General features: G+C 44.7%; 1 protein-coding gene across 1 annotated transcript in view; it reads right to left on the bottom strand.

Annotated features, from left to right (window-relative positions):
- ipo11 (importin 11) overlaps positions 1–21,355 on the bottom strand; it is a 222,691-nt gene extending 201,336 nt beyond the window's left edge. Inside the window, exons 1-5 of the mRNA XM_083644271.1 lie at positions 21,335–21,355; positions 18,096–18,245; positions 16,106–16,206; positions 12,556–12,628; positions 7,025–7,228 (exon numbers count right to left, since the gene is read on the bottom strand). Of these exons, the coding sequence (XP_083500397.1) occupies positions 7,025–7,228; positions 12,556–12,628; positions 16,106–16,206; positions 18,096–18,233 (516 nt within the window). The 5' untranslated portion in view covers positions 18,234–18,245; positions 21,335–21,355. The remainder of the gene's footprint in view (positions 1–7,024; positions 7,229–12,555; positions 12,629–16,105; positions 16,207–18,095; positions 18,246–21,334) is intronic.
- Positions 21,356–22,858: the final 1,503 nt, after the last annotated feature.

Here is a 22,858-nt window from a genome sequence, read left to right as displayed (position 1 = left end):
ATTTGTGCATTTTTGCAGAAAAAGGCAGATGGCATTGCACATTCTTCCCTACTCCAGCTCCCCTCCTCACTCCCCCCCCGTCCTTTCTGTCCATTTATACATTTGTGAAAGCTTAATTCCATTCTCCACTTTTCCCCTACACTCATTTTCTTCCCTACTCACGCCATCTCTCCCTTATCATTCTGTCCGCCCTCCTCCTGTCCCTCAGCACCCCCTGGTTTCCTCCCTCTCTCACACACCCCCCGCTCTACTTCCTGCCTCCGTGTCTCGCTGTGTGTCTGGTACAGTGCCAGTGTTTTCAGCCCAAGCCTCAGCCAGCGGGCCAATAAAACCTAAAGCCAGATAATGTGCTGCTGTCAGTGCACCTGTCCTGTCCTGCTCCTGTCTACACGGAGCTCTACAACTGCTTGAGCTGGAACAAGCAATAGTGGGAAGTGTGTGTGCACGCGCACACACAAACAGGCACCCACAAACAGGCACACACACGTACACACAGACCTACCCCAAGGTTATTATAGTTAACTAAAACTAGACTAAAAACTAGGTGTGTATGTGTGTGTGTGGGGGGTGGGGGTTAGTAAAGCGAAATAAAAATAAAAATACTTTACAAAAAAATGTAAAACTAACTGGAATGATATTGTGAAACTAATTAGAAAATGTCTTTAGTTTTATTCTGTCAATTATTTGGTCAAATTTGTCAACACACAACAAGCATGAGGAGGCATTGGTCCATATTGAGACTGGGATGTCTTGTATCCATGACTGCCTTCTATTCTGACCCTCTGAAATATTGCCCCTGACAAATATAAGAATAAAAACTAAACTAAAAACGAATGAAAAATACAAAACTATAATAACTGAAAGACACACACACACACGCATCGACGCATGTATGCGGGCACGCAATATGTGCCCACGCACCTACAAAACTTAAAAGTATAGAGGATACACGAAGAAAGAAAAACAGAGAGACGGGAAGTGATGAACCATAGATGAAGAGTGAAAAAAAATCAAAGTGAGCTTCAAAATGGGAGCTTCAAAAGAGGCCAGAAGTTATCGAGTCTGTTATGGAGTCTGACTTTCTGTTAAAAGTTAACTTCTTTATATAGTTTCCTCTGCACAGTAGGGGAGTAACAACACATGAAACAATTTGTTATGTAGCTCAGTTTTGGGGTCAAAGTTCGGTATGTTTTCAATGGCCACGCAAGGTTTGTATGTGCGACAGTGCTATCTCGTGAGGTTTGGTAATGAAGTACATGTAATGGCGATCGACTCGGATTTTCCTGAAATAATGGATCAAATTACTTCTTTTTTCGCCCCGACTCATGGAGCAATCGTCAGGCGTAAGAAGACTTTGATGATATACTACACGACGAGGTTATGCAGTAATCTTATTGATGTTTATTGCCCCTTTTTTAGCAGAATGTCCAGCTTCCCAGAGTCCCCATTCACTGAAAGCACGCTCAAGCAGCGAGCCTGCAGAACTCCAGGTAAGTTGTATGAAGAAAAAAACACTCACCGAGTTTACTGGCATGAGAATGAGTAGATAGTGACCCAATTTTTATTTTTGGGTGAACTATTCCTTTAATGCTGTGCCGTAGCAAAGCCAGACCAAACTCCTTGAGCCTCAGCAAGGATTTAGAGGACAATTCTGCTCTCTCTCTTTTTGCATTTCCCATGCCTTTAATGTTAACTGTGACAGATTTTAAATGCATGCTTAAAGACGCAATGTGATTGCAATTTTGAGTCAAATGATCACAGTTGGTTTGGTTCACACAAGTTTCATTGAGCTATATTTCAGCATGATGAAGACTCTTATTTGTAAGTGCCAGTCCAGTCTAGTGCCAAAGGCAACCATGGTGCACTTTTCTACACCTCCATCATTGAGTTCATCCTCCTTCATCACCGTCTGCCACAAACTCTTTGAAATGCTCCCCGTCGGCAAGAAACTGAGGTATGTCAAGACCAAAACCTCTCGCAGAGGGCACTCTGTCTCATGCCTTCTGGTTCTGGCCTTCACTGACAGGATTCTGGGCCAAAATATTTGACTGGTACTCTAAGGCCTACAAAATAACCCTTCAGCCGGAGACAGAACTCACCATCTTCAGCTGCTCTGAGTCCTCTCTGAACTTCCCTACAACTGTGCAACAGTCTCTGACACTGGGGACAATTGTTGCCAAAAAACTAATTCTGAATGAATGGAAGTCCCCATCTTCACCTCCTTTTCAATTGTGGTTGACGGACATGATCTCTGTTATACGGATGGAGAGGCTCAGGTTCCTGAGAACCAACTCACTTAGAAAATGTCTGTCTGGGACACGTTTCTAGCCTACGTCAATGAGGTTGGGGGCGACGGGTGACTCGCCCGGCTGGTTTCTCATGGACCCCTCGCGTGGGATCCCATGTACATTTCTTATAAGCACATAACTTATGTGGCTGGTAGCACCACGTTGTAATATTGAATGTTGATGATGATGTTCGTATGTTTTTTCTTTCTTTTCCTGTGCCTGAGCCTGTTTGTTTTGTCTCGTTTGTGTACTGCTCTATTAAAAAAAAAAATAATGAAGAAGAAAAAAGACTTCTTCCCAAAAACAGCTTCTTCCCATTCGCTTGTTAAGCTGTGACGTATGACCTCCCGACAATACTACTTCCGGGTCCAAGCGCCAAGCGTCTCTGCGTTGTCAATATGCCGCAGTGCTGTGTCCTTCATTGTTGGAATAGATCCGAGACTAAAAAAAACAATTCAACTGTCATTCTACCCCTTTCCTTGCGATGAGAAAGAGAAGAGGAAATGGCTGCAGTTAATAAGGTACGTTACAATTCTGAGAAAGTACGTAGAAAAACAAAGTTTGGCGCCAAGTCTAAACAGATTATCTATAAAAAGTGATGTTCAGTTAAAAAATTATTAATAAAAATATATCTAAAAAGATTCACTGGATCCGACATAGATGTTTTGAATGAGGAGCGGTGCCGCTTGGCCCGGAGGTGAACGTCTGTCGTCAGTCTTAACAACTGAATTGGCCTCATCAACAAGGCCCGAAAGCCCCTTCTACTAAGCTAAGGTGACCAGACGTCCCCCATTTTCAGTTTTTGGTGACCTGTCCCCGGCTGGAGCTGTCCCCGAAAATGTCCCCGATTTTCTACTGGCGTCTGCGGCCGATATGACTCTAGCTCTAGCGGGCTCATTCTTAAATCTAGAATCTACAGTGAAGATACTTATAGGCCAGTGATTCCCAACCTGTGGTCCGCGGCCCCCTGGTGGGCCGCGAAGGTATTGCAAGTGGGCCGCCAAATCATTTCCAAAAAAGTATGATTTTTGAAAAAAAAAAAAAAAAAAAATTCAATTTTTTTTTGAAAGATTTTGAAAAATCATACTTGAAAAAGTATGATTTTTGTTTCTGTGATGTTATTGCTTTTGCTTGAATTGAAGTTTCATCTTTACATCATCTTTATATTGGGTTTGTGTTTATTTGTAACCCTATCGATTTAATGGGCTTTCTTCTGATATTTGGATTTTGTTTGGATCTGATATTGGATGTCAAATTGTTATGAGAATGCATTTTTCCATTGTTGAAGGATACCGTTATTTATTAATCATTTGTTAATTAGCCTGTTACAGACAGCCCCTTGCTTGTCATTTCTGACATCTGTGTGGTGCTGATGGACAGCTCCTTGAATGATTGGTGTGTGTGTGTGTGTGTGTGTGTGTGTGTGTGTGTGCGTGTGTGTGTGTATGTGTGTGTGTGTGTGTGGACAGCTCCTTGAAAACTGTAATACTGAAGGTGTTGCAACATGTTACAGGTGCTGTGTTAGTGACTGTGGAGCTTCCAACATGTTTCTCCTGTATTCAGTTCAGTCCTTTATGTTCAATTTTCAATAAAAAAGTGCTCTGAGAACGCATTATATGGCCTTTGTATTTATGGGGTCGGAGGTGGGCCGCGAACATTTTTGAGACATAAAAGTGGGCCCTGAGTTGGAAAAGGTTGGGAACCACTGTTATAGGCTATGAAACTGTAAGACCTACAGAATCCATTGGGACCAACAATGCCATGCTACCTTGTCGGGAAGGGGGCTAAATAATGAATTTTTAAAAACCGGCATGGTAAATTTCAAAGGGGACCCTTGACCGCTCTCACCTCAAGATATCTGAAGGAGAATGGATTCTATGAGTACCCAGAAGTCTCCCCTTTACAGATGTGTCCACTGGTCAACCACTCAAGCAGAAAGGTTGCAGGAGGCTTACGGGCGGGTTAAAAGCATATCACAGCATCACGTCTATGTAGCCCATTGATCCAGGTTCTGCTGCAGCTCTTTCAGGAAATCTTGAACAATGAAAAAGCACTTAGGCTACACCGAGAATACTTTTTGAGATCTGAGGCTATTCATAAAACATTTGGCGCTGTAGGACGGCCAGGCCTAATGCTGCTGGAGAACACAGTGACATTTTGTAAAGGGGCACAGTGAAAAGTGTGTGTGTGTGTGTGTGTGTGTGTGTGTGTGTGTGCGTGCGCGTGCGCGTGTGTGTGTGTGTGTGATTGCCGGACTGGAAATGTCCCTGATTTTCATTTGAGAAATCTGGTCACCTTATACTAAGGCCTCTATCAAACCCCCCCCCCCCCCCAAATATCTCCTGATCACACGAGCACAGCCCCCGAATCATATGTCACTTTAATTAGGTGATACTTGCAGCAACACTTTACAGTAGCAGCAGCTGGACTACACACTCGTCGTTATATTAAAGTATTATAGCTGCTTCTCGATATGCCAAAATTACATCAAGCTTTTTGGTCTCAGTCACTGTTTCTGATATCTGCCCGTCCATCTGTCTCTCCCTCTCTCTGTCCCCCCCCAACCATCAGTCTACACCTTTCTCTCTCTCCGTCTCTCCCTCTCTCTGTCCCCCCCAACCATCAGTCTACACCTCTCTCTCTCTCCGTCTCTCCCTCTCTCTGTCCCCCCCAACCATCAATCTACACCTCTCTCTCTCTCTCTCTGTCTCTCCCTCTCTCTGTCCCCCCCAACCATCAGTCTACACCTCTCTCTCTGTCTCTCCCTCTCTCTGTCCCCCCCAACCATCCGTCTACACCTCTTTCTCTCTCTCTCTGTCTCTCCCTCTCTCTCTCTGTCTCTCCCTCTCTCTGTCTCCCCCAACCATCCGTCTGCACCTCTCTCTCTCTCTGTCTCTCCCTCTCTCTGTCCCCCCCAGCCATCAGTCTACACCTCTCTCTCTCTGTCTCTCTCTGTCTCCCCAACCATCAGTCTACACCTCTCTCTCTGTCTCTCTGCCCCCCCCAACCATCAGTCTACACCTCTCTCTCTGTCTCTCCCTCTCTCTGTCCCCCCCAACCATCCATCTACACCTCTCTCTCTCTGTCTCTCCCTCTCTCTGTCCCCCCCAACCATCAGTCTACACCTCTCTCTCTCTCTCTCTCTCTCTCTCTCTCTCTGTCTCTCGCTCTCTCTGTCCCCCCCAACCATCCGTCTACACCTCTCTCTCTGTCTCTCGCTCTCTCTGTCCCCCCCAACCATCCGTCTACACCTCTCTCTCTCTCTCTCTGTCTCTCCCTCTCTCTGTCCCCCCCAACCATCAGTCTACACCTCTCTCTCTCTGTCTCTCCCTCTCTCTGTCCCCCCCAACCATCAGTCTACACCTCTCTCTCTCTCTCTGTCTCTCCCTCTCTCTGTCCCCCCCAACCATCAGTCTACACCTCTCTCTCTCTCTGTCTCCCCCTCTCTCTGTCCCCCCCAACCATCAGTCTACACCTCTCTCTCTCTCTGTCTCTCCCTCTCTCTGTCCCCCCCAACCATCCGTCTACACCTCTCTCTCTCTGTCTCTCCTTCTCTCTGTCCCCCCCAACCATCAGTCTACACCTCTCTCTCTCTCTCTGTCTCTCTGTCTCTCGCTCTCTCTGTCCCCCCCAACCATCAGTCTACACCTCTCTCTCTCTCTCTCTCTCTCTCTCTCTGTCTCTCGCTCTCTCTGTCCCCCCCAACCATCCGTCTACACCTCTCTCTCTGTCTCTCGCTCTCTCTGTCCCCCCCAACCATCCGTCTACACCTCTCTCTCAGTCTCTCCCTCTCTCTGTCCCCCCCAACCATCAGTCTACACCTCTCTCTCTGTCTCTCGCTCTCTCTGTCCCCCCCAACCATCAGTCTACACCTCTCTCTCTGTCTCTCGCTCTCTCTGTCCCCCCCAACCATCAGTCTACACCTCTCTCTCCCTCTCTCTGTCTCTCCCTCTCTCTGTCCCCCCCAACCATCAGTCTACACCTCTCTCTCCCTATCTCTGTCTCTCCCTCTCTCTGTCCCCCCCAACCATCAGTCTACACCTCTCTCTCTCTCTCTCCGTCTCTCCCTCTCTCTGTCTCCCCCAACCATCCGTCTACACCTCTCCCTCTCTCCGTCTCACCCCCCCCCCCCCCCCCCCCCACACACACACACACACGTCTGCACTCCTCTCTCTCTGACTGCCTTTCTGCCAGGGTCTTAAGTTCATGGAGGGTGGTAGAAAAGAACAACTTGACCATTATCTGCTCTGATTCATGCCTACTTTGAAATATGCATATATCACACACACAATCGTGCACAGGCCCGTGCACACCATGTGACTTCAACAAACCTCCTCTCTTCGTCTTTCTCTCTCTAACCCACAATGACACAGACAAGTCTTTTCTCAAACACACACATCAATCATACTTGAGTCATACATGCACACATGCACACACACACGGAATCTGACTGCTGTAGGTAGGATTTGAGACCAGTCCTATACAGCAGCTAAACAGCATCTCCCAGAGGCAAAGTCTGGTACTGTGTAATGGTGTCACCCGGCCTCAAGATAATCTTACTATATGTATAATGTGTTCCGGGAAAACAAGAAATGTATAGATTTGACAGGAAGTGTAACAGACCGGTGAAATGTAGACATTTCCCAACACAGGCCGCCGAGGCCGGGAAATCTGTACATTTCCTGGGAAATGTATACAGGTTATTTCAATACATCTGGCAGTAACTGTGGACTTACATCTTGGAAAAGCCGTCTGTCCTGTGCCAGGCGTTTGGAGGCCAGGGTCTTGGTGACATGGTAGAAGGTGAGCAGGGCTCTGTGCTGCTGCAGGCCGTCCTGACCCTTCACGGACTCCAGCAGGATGGGGATGAGCTCTGGCCACTGCCTGGGGCAGTCCAGACGGGCCACCTTGGCTATCAGCACCGCGATCTGGGTTGCTATCTGTTGGAAAAGGATTTATACAAAATATAATCAAACTAACTGGAGGCACAGCCTGAGCACAGCAAATGAAGGTTAGCCTATGCCAAATCAAACTCAGGCGTATCTATATTAGCCTGGGTAAACCCAGCCTCCACGTGACCTCTATCTATGTGCTAGATAGAGGTCACGTGGAGGCTGGGTTTACCCAGGCTACTGTATATCTATATGAGATCTAAAAGACAACACTGAGTGTCATTGAACTAAAATAATACAATCTTCCACTGAACAACAACATAGGACAATTTTAGAATGCAGGACTTAAAACAATCAGTTTGGACTAATAGGACATTGTAGTTCATCTTATCCATTACAGAGATATGATATCCTATGTTTAAAAGATGCTGAAAATGAAGTCAAAGTGATATAGTTCTAAAAGGTTGCTAACATCACAGCGCAACATTGCGTAAACATGTTTACTACACCACAGTCTTGTTTGTTATTTGGGCTAAAATCAACTCCCCCTTCCTGAAAGTTCCTGTCACGATAACTGACTCCTTTCCACCTGGCTACTTTTTTAGAGGTAACTTTTGTAATATAGATGGGTAATAAATGTTGCAGTGTTAATGTGCGTAATGACTCTGAATCCAATCTGATCTCCACCACACTTGGTTTCACTTGGGTTTAATCAATGCTGTGCCGGCACAAAGGACAAAAGCTCCAGTGTGAAACTTGATTTCATGCACCAAGCTGCTTGCACATATTTTTGAGGTATTTGTACTGGTGTGCACTTGACAGTAACCTGACATCTTTTAGTTGTCAGAGATGTGTAAAATTGCCAAACACTGAATGTTAGTGTTGCGCCGCTCATGGATGTAAAGTACAGCACTGTCCTACATGCCAGCTAGGTTCGACAGTCTGGCTTTCTACGATAGCCGAGCTGAGATGTACTGTATGCTATTGTCTTGTTAGTCTATGTAGATGATTAGTGTTGATCCATGTTTCTGTGTGTGTGTGTGTGTGTGTGTGTGTGTGTGTGCGTGTGCGTGCGTCCTTCCCTCTCTCCCTCTCTCTCTAACGGTTTCCCACCACATGTCCTCCTTGCACAGGTTTGTGGACAGCTGCTGTGCCGTTAATATACTATTTCCATGACTGAACCAGATAGAACCCACAGTCCATATGGCAATAAAGCACACAGCTCATTTGTCTTGGCAAGTCTGAACAGAGATAAATGGTTACAGTTTGTAAACAAACACACAGCAAACTGGAGTTCAGCATGTTAAAAAGGAGTCACTAACAACTCAGAATACGATATCAAAGGTAATTTGAGAAAGCTGTAATGTCTACAACAGTCCATCTTACCATTGCGCACATCCATCCACATAATATACTGTATACTGTACATACACCTCTAACTTCTTTTCTCAGTCAGAACTTTTGCTCATGCAGGGAGGATACTGATGGTTGATATTATTTATTGGTTTCCTATCAGGCATTCATTTTGTCACTGTTAAGCTGTGTTTACACAGAGATATTGATTTTTCGCTCTGTCGCTTGATTCAACCCTTTGGAATCGCTCTGTCGCTCTGTTTAAATCGCTCATCAACAGGCACACGAATTGACGGACATGTGGGGGCATAACGTTACGCAATGTCATGTTTGTCCACTACGAGCCACCGTAGATGTTTACAAGCGAAGCCTATCAGCGTGCTCCTAACGCGAGTTCCATACCGGTAGTACAGACTTCACTTCATGTCAGCTGTCAGCCTGTCAATGCGGTTTGTTGCCACACAATAAACCAGCGCTTTGTTCCAAGCCAGTGATCCTTGACTGGCTCTCACACGGCAGCCAATCAGCGTTAAACAGCGAGCGACTGATGCCAGCGTATTTTCGCTCGAGTTGGGATATTTCATCTGGGGCAACGAGCGTATTTTCTCCCTATCGCTCTGTCTCTGTCGCTCGGAGGCCCAGCGATTTTTCTCCCGGGCAAATATACGCTCAATCGGTCGTTTGCATTAACTTTGTATGTAAACTCGATGCCAGCGAAAAACTTTAATAGGTCGGTGTGAACGCCGATTTAGCAGAGTAATGGTATGAGTTTGTTACACAAAGTGTTTGTCTATGGAGAGTAAAAGTATAGAACATACGGTCATAAATACAGACTCATCTGTTTTTATTACACCCCTTTTGGATACGTCATTACGCACGGAGATGCTTACATTATCTCAGATTCCCTAAACAATACAACATGTATTTTTAAAGCGCAAACTAAAATGAAAGCCAAAGCAACTGCCTGCCCACTCTGGTCCTCTAGTGGTTGCCAAACTAGGGTACCCGTACCCCTAGCGGTATGTGGAGGTACTACAGGGGATACTTGAGAGAAAGGGGGGAAATGGAAACATCTAAGAATCATGAAAATAAATGAAAATGTAATCTGCTCAGGAGGCACTAATTGCAACTCTTTCACTCCATGTCTTATTTTATAATGTTATATTCTTCAAAAGGTGGGTTATCATTAATTCATTGCAATGCATCATTTGCTATAATTTAAATTATAGTTTTTGAAGCAAAATGTTGTAGTCAGGTAAAGGGGGTACTTTAAAACTCGGGGAAAGGGGGTAATGAAGCCAAAGAAAGTTTGAGAACCACTGCTCCATAACAAAACAGTTAAGCAGTAGTAGTAATAGTAGTAGTATTCAAAAAGAGCTACGTAATGAGTGATCTGTCTGGATATACAGTATTTTCATAATGTCAAACCACACACACAACATCTGAACTAATAATAATAATATATATATAGCGCTTTTCCAGACCCAAAGACGCTTAACAGAGAACAAGAGACAAGCAACAGGGAACAGAAACAGGCAACAGATACAGGTAACAGGCAACAGTTACAGGGAACAGATACAAATGACAGTGGCGGTTCAGGGCAAGGTTGTGTGGAGAAGCAGAGGGGAGGAAGATAACAGGAGGGAGGAGGAGGGGGGGGGGTGATGGGGGGCGGAGGGTGATGGTTTGGAGGAGGTGGTCAGGGGTAGGGGAGGTTGAAAGCTTGGGAGAACAGGTAGGTTTTAAGTCAGGTTTTGAAAGTGGGGAGTGAGGGAGAGTCTCAGACGGTCTGGGGGAGGGAGTTCCAAAGTCGGGGTGCGGCGCGGGAGAAAGCACGGTCACCAAAGGTTTTGAGTCTGGATGGGGGGATGGTGAGGGTGGCAGTAGAAGAGGATCGGAGTGTACGGGAGGGGCGATGGGGGATGAGGAGGTCAGTCAGGTAGGGGGGGGCTAGGCTGTGGAGGGCTTTGAAGGTGAGGAGGAGTAATTTGAAGTCGATGCGTTGCTTAACGGGGAGCCAGTGGAGAGAGTGGAGGACAGGGGTGATGTGATCGCGGGACCGGGTGTGAGTGAGCAGGCGAGCAGCTGAGTTTTGGACCATCTGGAGTCTATGGAGGGAACGGGAGGTGATGCCAGTGAGGAGGGAGTTGCAGTAGTCAAGGCGGGAGGAGATGAAGGCATGGATGAGGGATTGAGCAGCAGGGGGGGAGAGGCAGTGTCTGACTTTGGCGATGTTGCGGAGATGAAAATATGAGGTTTTGACAACGGAGCTGACATGGGGATCGAAGGAGAGGGTGGGGTCCAGGATGAAACCAAGGTTGCGTGCCAGGGGGGAGGGGGTGATGGTGAAGTCGTCAATGGTGAGGGTGATGGGTCCGGTTTTATTGAGGGTGGATTTGGTGCCAATGAGGAGTTCAGTTTTGTCGCTGTTGAGTTGGAGGAAGTTGTGGGTTAGCCAGGTTTTTATTGCGGATATGCAATTTTCGATGTGGGTGAGGGGTGGGTTCTGGAGGGATTTGGTGGTGATGTAGAGCTGTGTGTCGTCGGCGTAGCAGTGGAAGTCCAGGTTGAATTGACGGATGATGTGACCAAGGGGGAGTATATAACAGAGGAAGAGCAGGGGGCCGAGGACTGAGCCCTGGGGGACCCCCTGCAAAACAGAGGAGAGGGTGGAGGAATGACCGGAGAGGGAGATGAATTGTTGTCTGTCGGTGAGGTATGAGGTGAGCCAGTCCAGTGCGGTGCCCTCTACACCCAGTTGGCGCAGCCTTTGGAGGAGGATGGAGTGGTTCACCGTGTCAAAGGCTGCGCTCAGATCGAGTAGAACTAGGATGCTGAGGGCACCGGAGTCAGCGGAGGTGAGGAGGTCATTGATGACTTTGGAGAGAGCGGTTTCGGTGCTGTGGTAAGGACGGAAGCCAGACTGTAGGGGTTCGTAGAGGTTGTGGGAGTGAAGTTGGGTGGCGACGATGCGCTCGAGGGTTTTGGAGAGGAATGGTAGGTTGGAGATGGGGCGGTAGTTGAAGAGGTTAGCAGGGTCGAGGGTGGGTTTTTTGAGGATGGGGGTGACAGCGGCGAGTTTGTAGACAGAGGGGACGTGACCTTGGGAGAGTGACTGATTGAAGAGGGCAGTGAGGTGGGGGATGAGGGCGGGGAGGCAGGCCTTGGTCAGGGGGGTGGGGAGGGGGTCGAGGGAGCAGGTGGTAGACTTGGAGGCGGTGATAATGTCGGTGATGAGGGAGGAGTCAACAGGGGAGAACACAGACTTCACACAGCACACACGATCCTTGCAGTGGTTTGGTTTGACGAGGAGAGGCAGTGACAGGTGAGACATATGGCATTTAATCGGCAGTTATTCCTCTCCATTTGGACCCTATCTGTCCTGATGTTGGAGGGCTGTCCCTTGGGGGCTATCCGAGCTGTAGAAACCAGGATGAAATGCCACCACTCAGGGCCATGTTTCATGGCCCCACAGAAATAGATGGATGTTTCACACACAGCTGGATTCTTCAATTACTTATATGGTTTACTGACAGGCCTGTGCCTTATCAGTCAACGTTTTGATCTTTTCAATAACTTCCCCATCTGCACAAATAGTGTCTTTACAGTATGCAATGCATCCTTTTAAAACATATTGCATTGCGCTACTTACCATGTATTACTAAAGCTTATTTGTTTACATTTCAGGAAACAATTTTGAGTGTTAGAATTAGGGCTGCAACTAACGATTATTTTCATAATCGATTCATCTGTAGATTATTTTCTCGATTAACCGATTAGTTGTTTGGTCTATACTCACATGTCAGTGAGGCAAAACTGATAAACACGTGAACAGACTTTAGAATTTGATTCGGCTTGATTTCAAAGCTTGATTCCAAACTTCTCAAAATGGTTCAGCTGAATTATAAAGTTTCATTAAATCACATTTTGTGAAGGCCATTCACCAATTGTTTAGAAGATATTTAGCATAGCTATTATTCATAATCATATTTAATATCCCATCCTATGTTATTGACACTAACCTGGTTGACAGGTTCATTGAAGTTTGTGATGAGACCAGCGCGCAATGATGTCTTCTCCTCCTCGGACAAGGCGCTGTGGAGGGAAAAAACACATGTTGAAAGGACGTACGAAGGGTAGGAGCGAGAGACAGACAGAAAATTTGATCTTACCACTGACCGAAACATGAAATACTAATAGATAACTGTGGAAATGCAAATCCAAACACATAAACATTAGACATTAAAAGAAGAGACAGAGCAGGCGACAAAGAGAAAGAAAAATATTGAAAGAATGAAAGAAATTAATGTGGCTCAGGAACTCTCGCCATGAAATCAGAACAATTTACTGCTCAAACAGAATTCCCCTCCCCCCACAGGGCATACAGAACGGCACCCAGGGCACACATACTGTACCCCCATATGAACAGATCAATTCAACAGACAAACTCACAGCGCCGTACAATCATGCAATCCCGGTAGGATTAATAGGGAGAAGGTCGGGGCGGTGGGGGGAGTAAGAAGTTCAAGCAGTAACAGTAGCAGGTAGGAACTGCAGGGAAGGAGTTGATGGGTTACATGGTTCTGGCTCGAAGCACCATAAAAACAATTTCTTCCGGCTGGTTATAATTCATTCCCTACTCACTGTTTCCAGTCCAGTTATAAAGTTCAATGATTGTATTGTGGACAGCACAGGCAAACATACAGAGATACAGAGATACAGAGTGATGATGTGTGGTTGTTTGACGACTTTACATGGTTTCTGTAAAACAACAGAAAATAAACAATGAAGGCAAAGGTCATTGAACCATTATTGGAGCCTTAATGGCACAGGTAAACTGCATGGGCATTCAATGACTGATCGGTCTGATGACAAGGTGTTAAGAATATATAAATTGGCGAAAATTGCAGCAATTAACATTCCGCGCATATTGGTTAAACAAACAAAGACATCCACACATCTGAAAATAACGATCAATATGTCACCAAGCAATTAACAGGAATAATAACGAAAAATGTATGTTCCGTGTGACAACCAACAAACAAACCACGTGCTGACGTGGCATGGAATTGGCAACACGCCAGGATACTAATGTCGGTAAAATAAATATCGACAGACATTAACGGGTCTTATTTCTGGTGACAAATAAAGATAAATGAACTTATATGTGCAACAACACATCGAGACATTCAAATCAAACAACAGAGAGAATAATGATTTGGAGCAGCCTCCTTCACCATTCAGGGTGAGTTACGCGTGCCCCCGCGCATCCAAGCAGCTTATAAGGATTGGATTGTGCTATAAGGGAGGATGCAGTTAGACCGCCGTGGGAAAAGGAGACTGACAGAGCGAATTCTTCACAGCCACCTTGTTGAAGAGTCCAAATGTGATTGGAGTTTGTGGGATCAACTAACGGTCAGCTGATGTGACTTGTGTACCCTGCACAAGCAACCGCAAGCTTGACAGAGACAGAGAGACTTTGGCTCTACGAACTGAAATACCACCTCCTCCTCCAGCAACAGAGGATTTCCTTTAGTTCACCCCACACATGAAGAGGTGGCAAATGCATAACATAGCATCATATGCTCAGGGTGCCAACAGCACTGGCATGGTTCTATGCTGCTCATAGCCTTCTGCTTTCGAATCCAATTTCTAGCCATGGCGGAACACAAGTTTTAATATGGTGAAGATATGAATATCCCAAGTTGTTATGGGATCATATATGTGCCTGGATAACACTACTACAGGACCTGCATGCTGCCTGATTTAGCCCTACACGCGTTAGCTATGCTCTGCTAATCTTTCACTCCAGACTTGCCAGTTTGCAACATGGGCATTATAGCTTCCACATGCAGAGCAGCAAGGAAGGGCGGGTGTGCTACAGGGAGTGAGCATGTGAATTAGTACAAAAGGAATAATAATCATCATATTAAACTGAAATGTACCCTGCCCTGTCTCCAAGAGAGGGAGGAGGGTGGGAGACTAGTGGTGGACCAGAGGCAGGAATGAATCACTCTGTAACCTTGATCAGACACACAGCAGAGGAGATATGGGAGGAAGACAGATTGCAACGGGGGAAGAGGGGGAATTAGGGATACCAAGATATACTACGCTTGCACCTCGTCCTTGGATGTCAGAGTTAGGGCAAAGGTTTACAGAATAGAAGCAGGAAGGAGGAGGAGAAGACATGTGGAATGAATGATCGAGCTATTGAAAGATATAACGCATGAGAAAGTGTGTGACTGAGCCTTGTTCATAAGCTAAAGGAACCAGATAATCAGGGGATCAAACGAGTCAGACCGAAAGAAAGAAAAGTAAAGACAACTTGGAAAAAAAGTGCAGAATGGCGCCATCCAGAGAACAGACAAAGAAAAAACAAACTATTCTTGTTTACAAAGTTCTCGGCATGGATGGTTGCAAGAACAACCTGAAAATGTACTCTTGGAGGGAGCATTAAATGTATAATACCTACGCACTATTTTGATTCCAAACTGGAACACATGATTACGTGGTACAAAAGCGGATCCAGAAATTGTGTTTTTGGACACTTTAAAATTGTAATTCGTCAGCATTGCCAGGACAATAAGTCTTACCATTTACAATTCAAATTTCCCATTTGCCAGACGATTTTATCCAAAGCGGCGTAGACATGAGATTTTAACAAGCAAGGTTGTAGTCGGGAGAGAACAATGAGTGCCACAGTGGGGGGGGATAGCGTGATCCTCCCTCCTGTGTCCTGCCAGTGAAACTCCTTGCTGTCAGGTTAAAAGAAGCGGCTGGCAACTGCACATGTATCCGAGGAGGGGGTGGAGCAATGACTGGGACACAGGCCACGGGGAATTGGCCAAGCACAATTGGAGAGAAAAATCTGAAAAAACGAACAAAACTAGAAATACACCACCCACATCCCCCTACCCTACCCACCCCTCGAACCCGGACTTTCTACGACCTTCCTACCGCTAGCTACGACCCCTTTTGCCAAGCCCCCTTTCCTTGACCCCCAAACACCCAAATCCCCCCTGCCACTCCCACTACGCACCCTTCGACTCTCTACGACCTTCATATACCTAGCTATGGTCCCTTTTCCCTAGATCTGCACATTTCCCTCACCCGGATCCTTCCCACCAGGGTGAAGAGTGTCACCTCTCACTGTGACACATCCGCCATGATTGTGTTGTGTTGACATGCTGCAGTGGTGACGCCATCTCACGCTTGTCGAAATTTGGCCCGTGAAGTGATACTACGTACTAGGTACGTGTAAATGTCTATTTTATTCTCTTCTTTTCTTTTCCTGTCAACCATTTTATGTGAAGCACTTTGAATTGCCTCTGTGTATGAAATGTGCTATACAAATAAACTTGACTTGACTAGGTAGTACAGAGGTAATTTATTCAGTGCCATGAAGCGAAATGTGAGAGGAATGATAAACTCAACAAAAACAAACAGACACAGATTGACGAACAGAGACAGAGAATGAAGTGAAGGGGAGAATGAAGCAGAGATCAGGGAGAGAGATGGTTTAAAGAGAGCAGGGGAGAGAGAGAGAGAGAGAGAGAGAGAGAGAGAACTTACTGAGGGGCTACTCTCCTCCAGTATCTGTCAATGCCATTTTTGAAGTACAGCACTGCCAGCCACCTGACGTTCACATCCAGCATGTGGTTATTGAAGATATTCTATGGAACAAGAGAGCAAGAGAAAAAATTTGGTTGAGTTAACATTATAGCCTCAAACGGGTTTAAGATCTCAATTTAAGAACTCACTTCTTTTTATGACTGGTGAGAGCTCAAGATGCGCTCCCTCACAAAGCTGAAGACCAGAGAACCATGACTCTATCCTGTAGGAGCTGCACCATTAAAAAGCAGGTCAGACTGACTTTGTGATCTGGAGTGTCTATGTTTTACCCATTTACTTTTATTTCATGGTAATGGTATGTTAAAATTTATGAAGCAGAAAATGCAGCCGTAAGCATAGAAAATCCGTACTAACACAGTGTTCTTGAGATTCTCCTTTTCACTGCAAATGGAGTAGACCATTTACCACTGTATTGCATAGTTTGGACTTAAAAAGAATGAACTGTTACCATTTTATCAGAATCAGCTTTATTGGCCAAGTATGTACACATGCAAGGAATATGACTCCAGTTAGTGTTGCTCTCAAAGTCCTCACATACTGTACAATAAGAGGTATGCACAGTTCAAACTAAAAAGGCAGGGGTACCTTCAAACATTTACAAAAGTTTGCATTAACTACAGTAGGCTACTGTATAAAATAACTGTGGTGGGAAATTTTAAATACGTATATGAAATAATGTATATTATGTACAGTATACCGTATGTATAAATAAGCCACACAAGATCATAACAAAAGCGTATACAGATATATTCCCAGATATTGCACCATTATTTACCGTTCAAATCGTGTGTGTGTGTGTGTGTGTGTGTGTGTGTGTGTGTGTGTGTGTGTGTGTGTGTGTGTGTGTGTGTGTGTGTGCGTGCGTGTGCATGTGCGTGCGTGTATACACATACGCATGCACACACACTTTTCAGAGCAGTGATGGGAAGAGACAGCAACTACCGTAGTGTCACTGTCAACACAACACACTACTACCTTTTGGGATGAAACGGTGTATTGGATTTGACTAGAGCTACAGGGTTAGGCTAGCCTGCAGACTGACAAAGGTTCGACAGAGCAAACGGTGCATGATTTCTCCAGCCACTAAATATGAGCAGTGGGCCACCATGCCTGGACAACATGGCTTCCCACCTAAACGTGCAATTGTAACTTTACCATTGATGCTCATATCAAGTCTGGGTGAGTATTGCGGAAATCAGAACAGTGGTCGGCCAATCACAATCACAATCTGAATTGGCCTCAGAAAACCTTATTTGTGCATTCAGGGGTTTGATAGAGATTGTTTTTGTCCATTATAGTCCACTATAATTGTGTTCAAAACTGTTTTTTCCCTTTTTACCTGACACTGACACATAAATACATAACAGCCAACTAAGTATTTTGGTCAAGAGTAGTTTACAACTCTTTCTTATTATATTCAATCCCCATCTGCGTAGTGCGTACGCTCCACTAACCCTCACGGTTACCCCTTCTGCTTCCTTCTCTTTCTCTACCCATCTCTCTCAATCTTGTGTGATGTTTACTGTGGAGAGAGGTCTTTGTGCGCTCTTATCAGAGGCATTGTGAAAAGCTGCCAGCATGCATCGTCATACCTCAGTAACCAATAGCATATTGTCCTCCTCTTATCAGTCCTATCTCATTTGTGAGGACATCTTGTCCCCAGTTGGATAAGAAAACCTCACAATAAAAGCACACACGGAGAATTTAATTTGAACATTGCATAGGCCAAAATTTTGAGGGGTGGAATCAATGTAATCGAATATCTTAATGTCTTTCTTTTATTGCGCGTATAATTTGTTGAAATGAAATTAAACCCCCAATGAGACCCTGCTAGGTGCAAAATACACACATTCTATTTTGTTTTTTTTATAACTGAAATTCTAATTCCAAAAGATGTATTCTAATGATGCGATATTGCCTAATGCCTCACCAGCAGGACAGAGTAGAAGCCTGGCTGCGTCTCCCACTGTCGAAGCTGCTCCTCTGCAGGCTTCAGCACAGCCGTGTCCTGACTGGTGGCTTGGGTCAGGGTCTGCAGCACCACCGAGCTGGCACTGTCCAGATCCATGGCTGGATATACCTGTGTGGAAGAGGCAGACAAGAGGAGGGTTTCAGCACTCTAGATGGGAAACATTTGGGCTGCGGCTGAATCTTTCAAAAGGGAATGAAAAGCCCGTTTTAAACAGTTCTATTGTTGGGAAAACAACATAACGGTAAGAAAACATCAATTAAAGGCTGGGACAAACAAATTACAACTACCGGTACAAAAAAATGTCAGAACAAAGGATCTTTTTTATCTTTTTATAGATCACACAGTCCGTCAACCGTAGTGACGAAGTAACAGCTCCTTCTGATGAAAGAGAGCACAGCTGGTTAAACGCAGCTCAGAGAGCTATTATGTCCCAGATAGAACCTAAGTGTAGGACTGCACCCAAATATTAGATTATTCAGCCGTTCTATTTGGTTCTCAATTTGGGGATTCGGATATTCATGTTTTTTGTTTGTTTGTTTTCTAAATGTAGGCACTTGTTACACTGGCGTTAGGACCCCGGGGGCATCAGTAGCAGTGGGGCTGATCAGAACGAGTGGACATCGAGGAAATGTTGGGCAGAGAGGAACACCGTGACCTCAGTGGGCTACAAAGAATGAAATGTATGAAGATAGTCGATTTGATCCCAGCCAATTATGCCATTGTTTCTAAATGCATTCCCAGATGTTGAAATTGTCAATGTAACTGTATGTAGGAGACATTGAGGGCAAAACAGCTCATGAGACGAGACGAGAGCCAGCAGACAGTAGCCTGCTGAAACGCCCAACAGGAAAGGATTATTTATTTTGATTTGTTTATTTATATAGCGTTTAAATAACACCGCCGCAGAATATCTGAAATATTCGCTGTCGATTACTAGAGACTATTCGGAGCCCAACATTTTTTATTGTATTGGGGCCAGCCGCCTAGAGACAATAATAAACTGTTGCCTAACCAGGCATAAACGGTCATGAACGTTGAGTTCATGAATCCTTCCTTAAGGGTTTATATTTCAACAATGCCAGAGGAGTTCTTCAAGAAAAGGCTAACTGATGAACAGGGAAAATAACATTTCTTCCCACTTCAGTTTCACAACATAGGAAACTTCTCTTCTCAGCTTTGAAACCATCCCTGATGGTTTCAGAGAATACCTTCGGCTGGCATGAGCTGAAAAGCTTGGGAAACTAAAAAGCAATTAATTATTTATGGTTGTCTGTCAACTAATAACGTCAAGATATAGTTAGAAACTATAAAATCCCCGAGCTGTTTTTAAAATACTAACTTTTTTTCATAAATAGGCCAAATTCTTCTCAGTAAACAATAGATTCTCCAGAGCGTGTCAGTGCCAAGATAATGACTGCTATCTGATTGTCATCTGTGAAAATAGAGTTTATAAGAGTGTGAGTATACAGTAACTGTGCAGAAGTGTTAAATAAATTCAGAAAGGCTGCCATCTAGAGGTTACCACCAAATATTTTACTGTACAATACTGTACAATTTAGTACTGTGTGTGTGACCAGTTTGATATAACTGTCAACCACTTTGAGTCATGCTCTTTCCATAAAGCCCGCCAGCTTTGATATATGTTGGCTAGTTGTTGATATTTATAACAATATTGTGGCTTCCGGACGAACATTTTGCAGAGGTAGAGGCAGCCATACTGTTCCGGGTCTACTGGAAGGGAGACAAAGATTGTATATTGAACGCAGGAGCGAGGCTCTTATCCTTTTTTGACAACGCCGCCTGATGTTGAAGTGGAACAAGGTATATACACCTTCAGTTCTTATCAATATACAATATTTGGCGCAAATGATGACGTGCGTTATACAGCACGCACATGTTTTCATAGAACATCAATGGTTGTACAGCTATGAAAAAACTGACTGGAGCAGGGCTTGAAATGTGTCTTTCATTTCTGTGTCTTTCATATTTCCTTACAACAGAAATATGTTATTAGTGATTGTCAGAAATGAGCCTCTCTCAAATCAAATCAAACATGGATCATGGAACATTAACAAGATCTACTAACATTCCAGGCACAGCCCAAAAGCAATACAGTCATTGTAATAAGTAATTGTAATAAAACAGTCAATAAAATAGGTTTTTCAAGAATTGTGTGAATCACCGCAAGCACAAGAGGTCGTTGATGAGCATACAGGCATAAATGTGCACAGAAGATTTTATGGCTGCGGACAGAGAGACAGACAGATACACTCACACATGCACACACACAACTGGGGGCTACATGTGCTGCTGGATCCTCGGTTTAAAACTCTTGGCTTTCACAATCACATCATGCATGCTCAGGCTGCAACAAGACAACTGACAGCAGAATGTGCAACATTCATCAGATGCACAGCACAAGACACAGACCAGCACATCTTCCCAGGCACCAAGCACCATCAATCCAGCTAGCACCACAAGACCCTGCAGCATAAAGGCCGCAAGCTGCATCCATTTATATGATATTAATAAACTGATCATTATGCATTATGCAACCCAATATCTGTGAAGATGAATGAAGAATAACTACTTAGTGTTCATTTCTAGTGAGGTTGTTATTCAATATTTTTCAGGTGATAGGGGACATTCACACCAAAAGTGTTTTTTTCAGTCAGAACGCTATGAAAATCATGTTGAGAGCGTTTTTTTGCGCTCCGTTTGTTTTCCCCTGTAGTCGCGTGCAGTACAGATCAGAACACAACGACTACATGGACGGTAGCCAGTTGGTTTTGTCTGTTTGATGTTGTTCACTGTCAACATGAAAGCAAGATTATTGCCAATTCTGGCAGCAGCCGTTGAAAATCCCTCGGGAGGAGAAAAGATAGTGAAAAAGACGATCAGGGCGCTTTTCCTCTAATGTTCAACTTTTTTCAGCTTTAAAACGCCGACAGCGCTCCTCCAAAAACAACAGACGCCACCAGCGCTGAAACGCCAGGTGCATTCATTAAAAGAGGAGCATGTCTAGCGCGGCCGTCCTTACATAGAAAATGAATTGCAGAAAGACGCTGCCAGCTCCAAAAACGCTTTTGGTCTGAATGTCCCCTTAACCTGTAGAAACTGCAGTGCTGCAATGAAGCCAACGAGTCCAAAAAGTGAATAATGCCACCTCGGATGCAACAGTGGAAGTGCAACAATACCTGATCGATCCTCCTACAAAGAGCAGAGGACCCATTGACCTACTGGTCCAACCATAAAAGTAGAGCTTCATTTATATCACCTTGCAAGACCGTTTCTGTGTACCCCAGTCCAGCCTCACAGATGCCCTGTGAACAGGTTCTCTCAAAGGCTGGGTACATTGTTGTGAGCAACAACAACAAAAAACGTTTGAGTCATCATACTGAGAAAAAATACTCTCAATAAAAATATCTGAGCATTATCTCCATTATTTATCTCACATCATTGTCATCATGAGTTACACAAACCACCTTGGCCTTGTTCCCAAAACCCAAGTACTTTGCCAAAATACTGTACTTGGACATAATCTGTAACTCAGACCCATGTGAAAATGACATCAAACAGTGAGTCAATCTTTATAGCACATTTCAGAAACGTTATAGCGGCATAAAATTGCTAAATAACAAACAGAAATATACATATCAGACGTGCCAAATAACAGCATAGCTGTCAAACATAAATGTGCGTGCAGCATGCGCAAAAAAAGCATCCAAAACAATCCCAGAATCAATATAGCTGTCCAGCAGATGTCACACTAACACACGCTTGTTGTTTGAAGCTTTTGTTTTGGACACGTTTGGTCATGACTGTCGTTGTGAAGGCTGAGTCTCGCGTCGAAGCTAGATTAGGACAAGACAGTAGGCATGGCTGCCTACTGTCTTGTATTTTTACAAATTCCATTGCCTTGTTATCGATGTCACCATGAATATGTGGAAGAATCGCTAACATTGGCTAGCTGTCAAAATCTGGCTAGGTGACCGTGAACAAGTTAACGTTTAACATAACGTTAACTTTGCGAGCCAACTACAGATTTGTTAGGGGGGGGCTCTGATATGAATGACACAATCACGTCTGTAAAGAAACATGTCAGTTCGTTTTAAACCACGGAGTAAACCACAACAAGCTAAAAGGCATGGGCCCCGAGAGGAGCAACAACAATGGGGGGTAACGTTAACGCGAAGTTGTTTTGCTTCATACATGTTTCAATCAATACCCCCAAAATATTCGCAGTCAGGTCTGGGCGGCTTGGGTGACATTCCCTGCGGATCATGTAACGTTAAATGAAACGTCCGCCCATCAAGTCCACAAACAACCTGACGACGATAGTGCGTTACAAATCGTGCAGAGTGACAGCAAGCACCCAAGCTAACGTCTGGCTAGTTAGCAAGCTAATCCCATGCAAATAAAGGGCCGACAATGTCAATTATGTTGAATAACGGTTTCCCTCCGAGAAGTAAGCGAACACTGCAGAAGAGAAAGATTGACTCACCTAAATGAATGACAGCAGAAAAGCAGAAACTATGCTTGTAATAGTGGCTGATACTAGCACTGCACACGCTGTAGGAATGGCGCGGAGCAACAGCGCAGGGCAGGCGCAGGTTGATGATGTAGCAAGCTCAGTAGCTGGGAAAAGTCTCTACTGTAACGTGCGTCTTGTGATGATGAATGAAGAGATCTGTGTGCTGTGCAGACCATCGTGTAGGCTA

The sequence above is a fragment of the Poromitra crassiceps genome (assembly GCF_964638095.1).
Source record: "Poromitra crassiceps genome assembly, chromosome: 10".
In the NCBI taxonomy this organism is placed as follows: domain Eukaryota; kingdom Metazoa; phylum Chordata; class Actinopteri; order Beryciformes; family Melamphaidae; genus Poromitra; species Poromitra crassiceps.
Note: the sequence above shows the minus strand (reverse complement) of the source record. Positions and strands in the feature narration are given on the sequence as shown.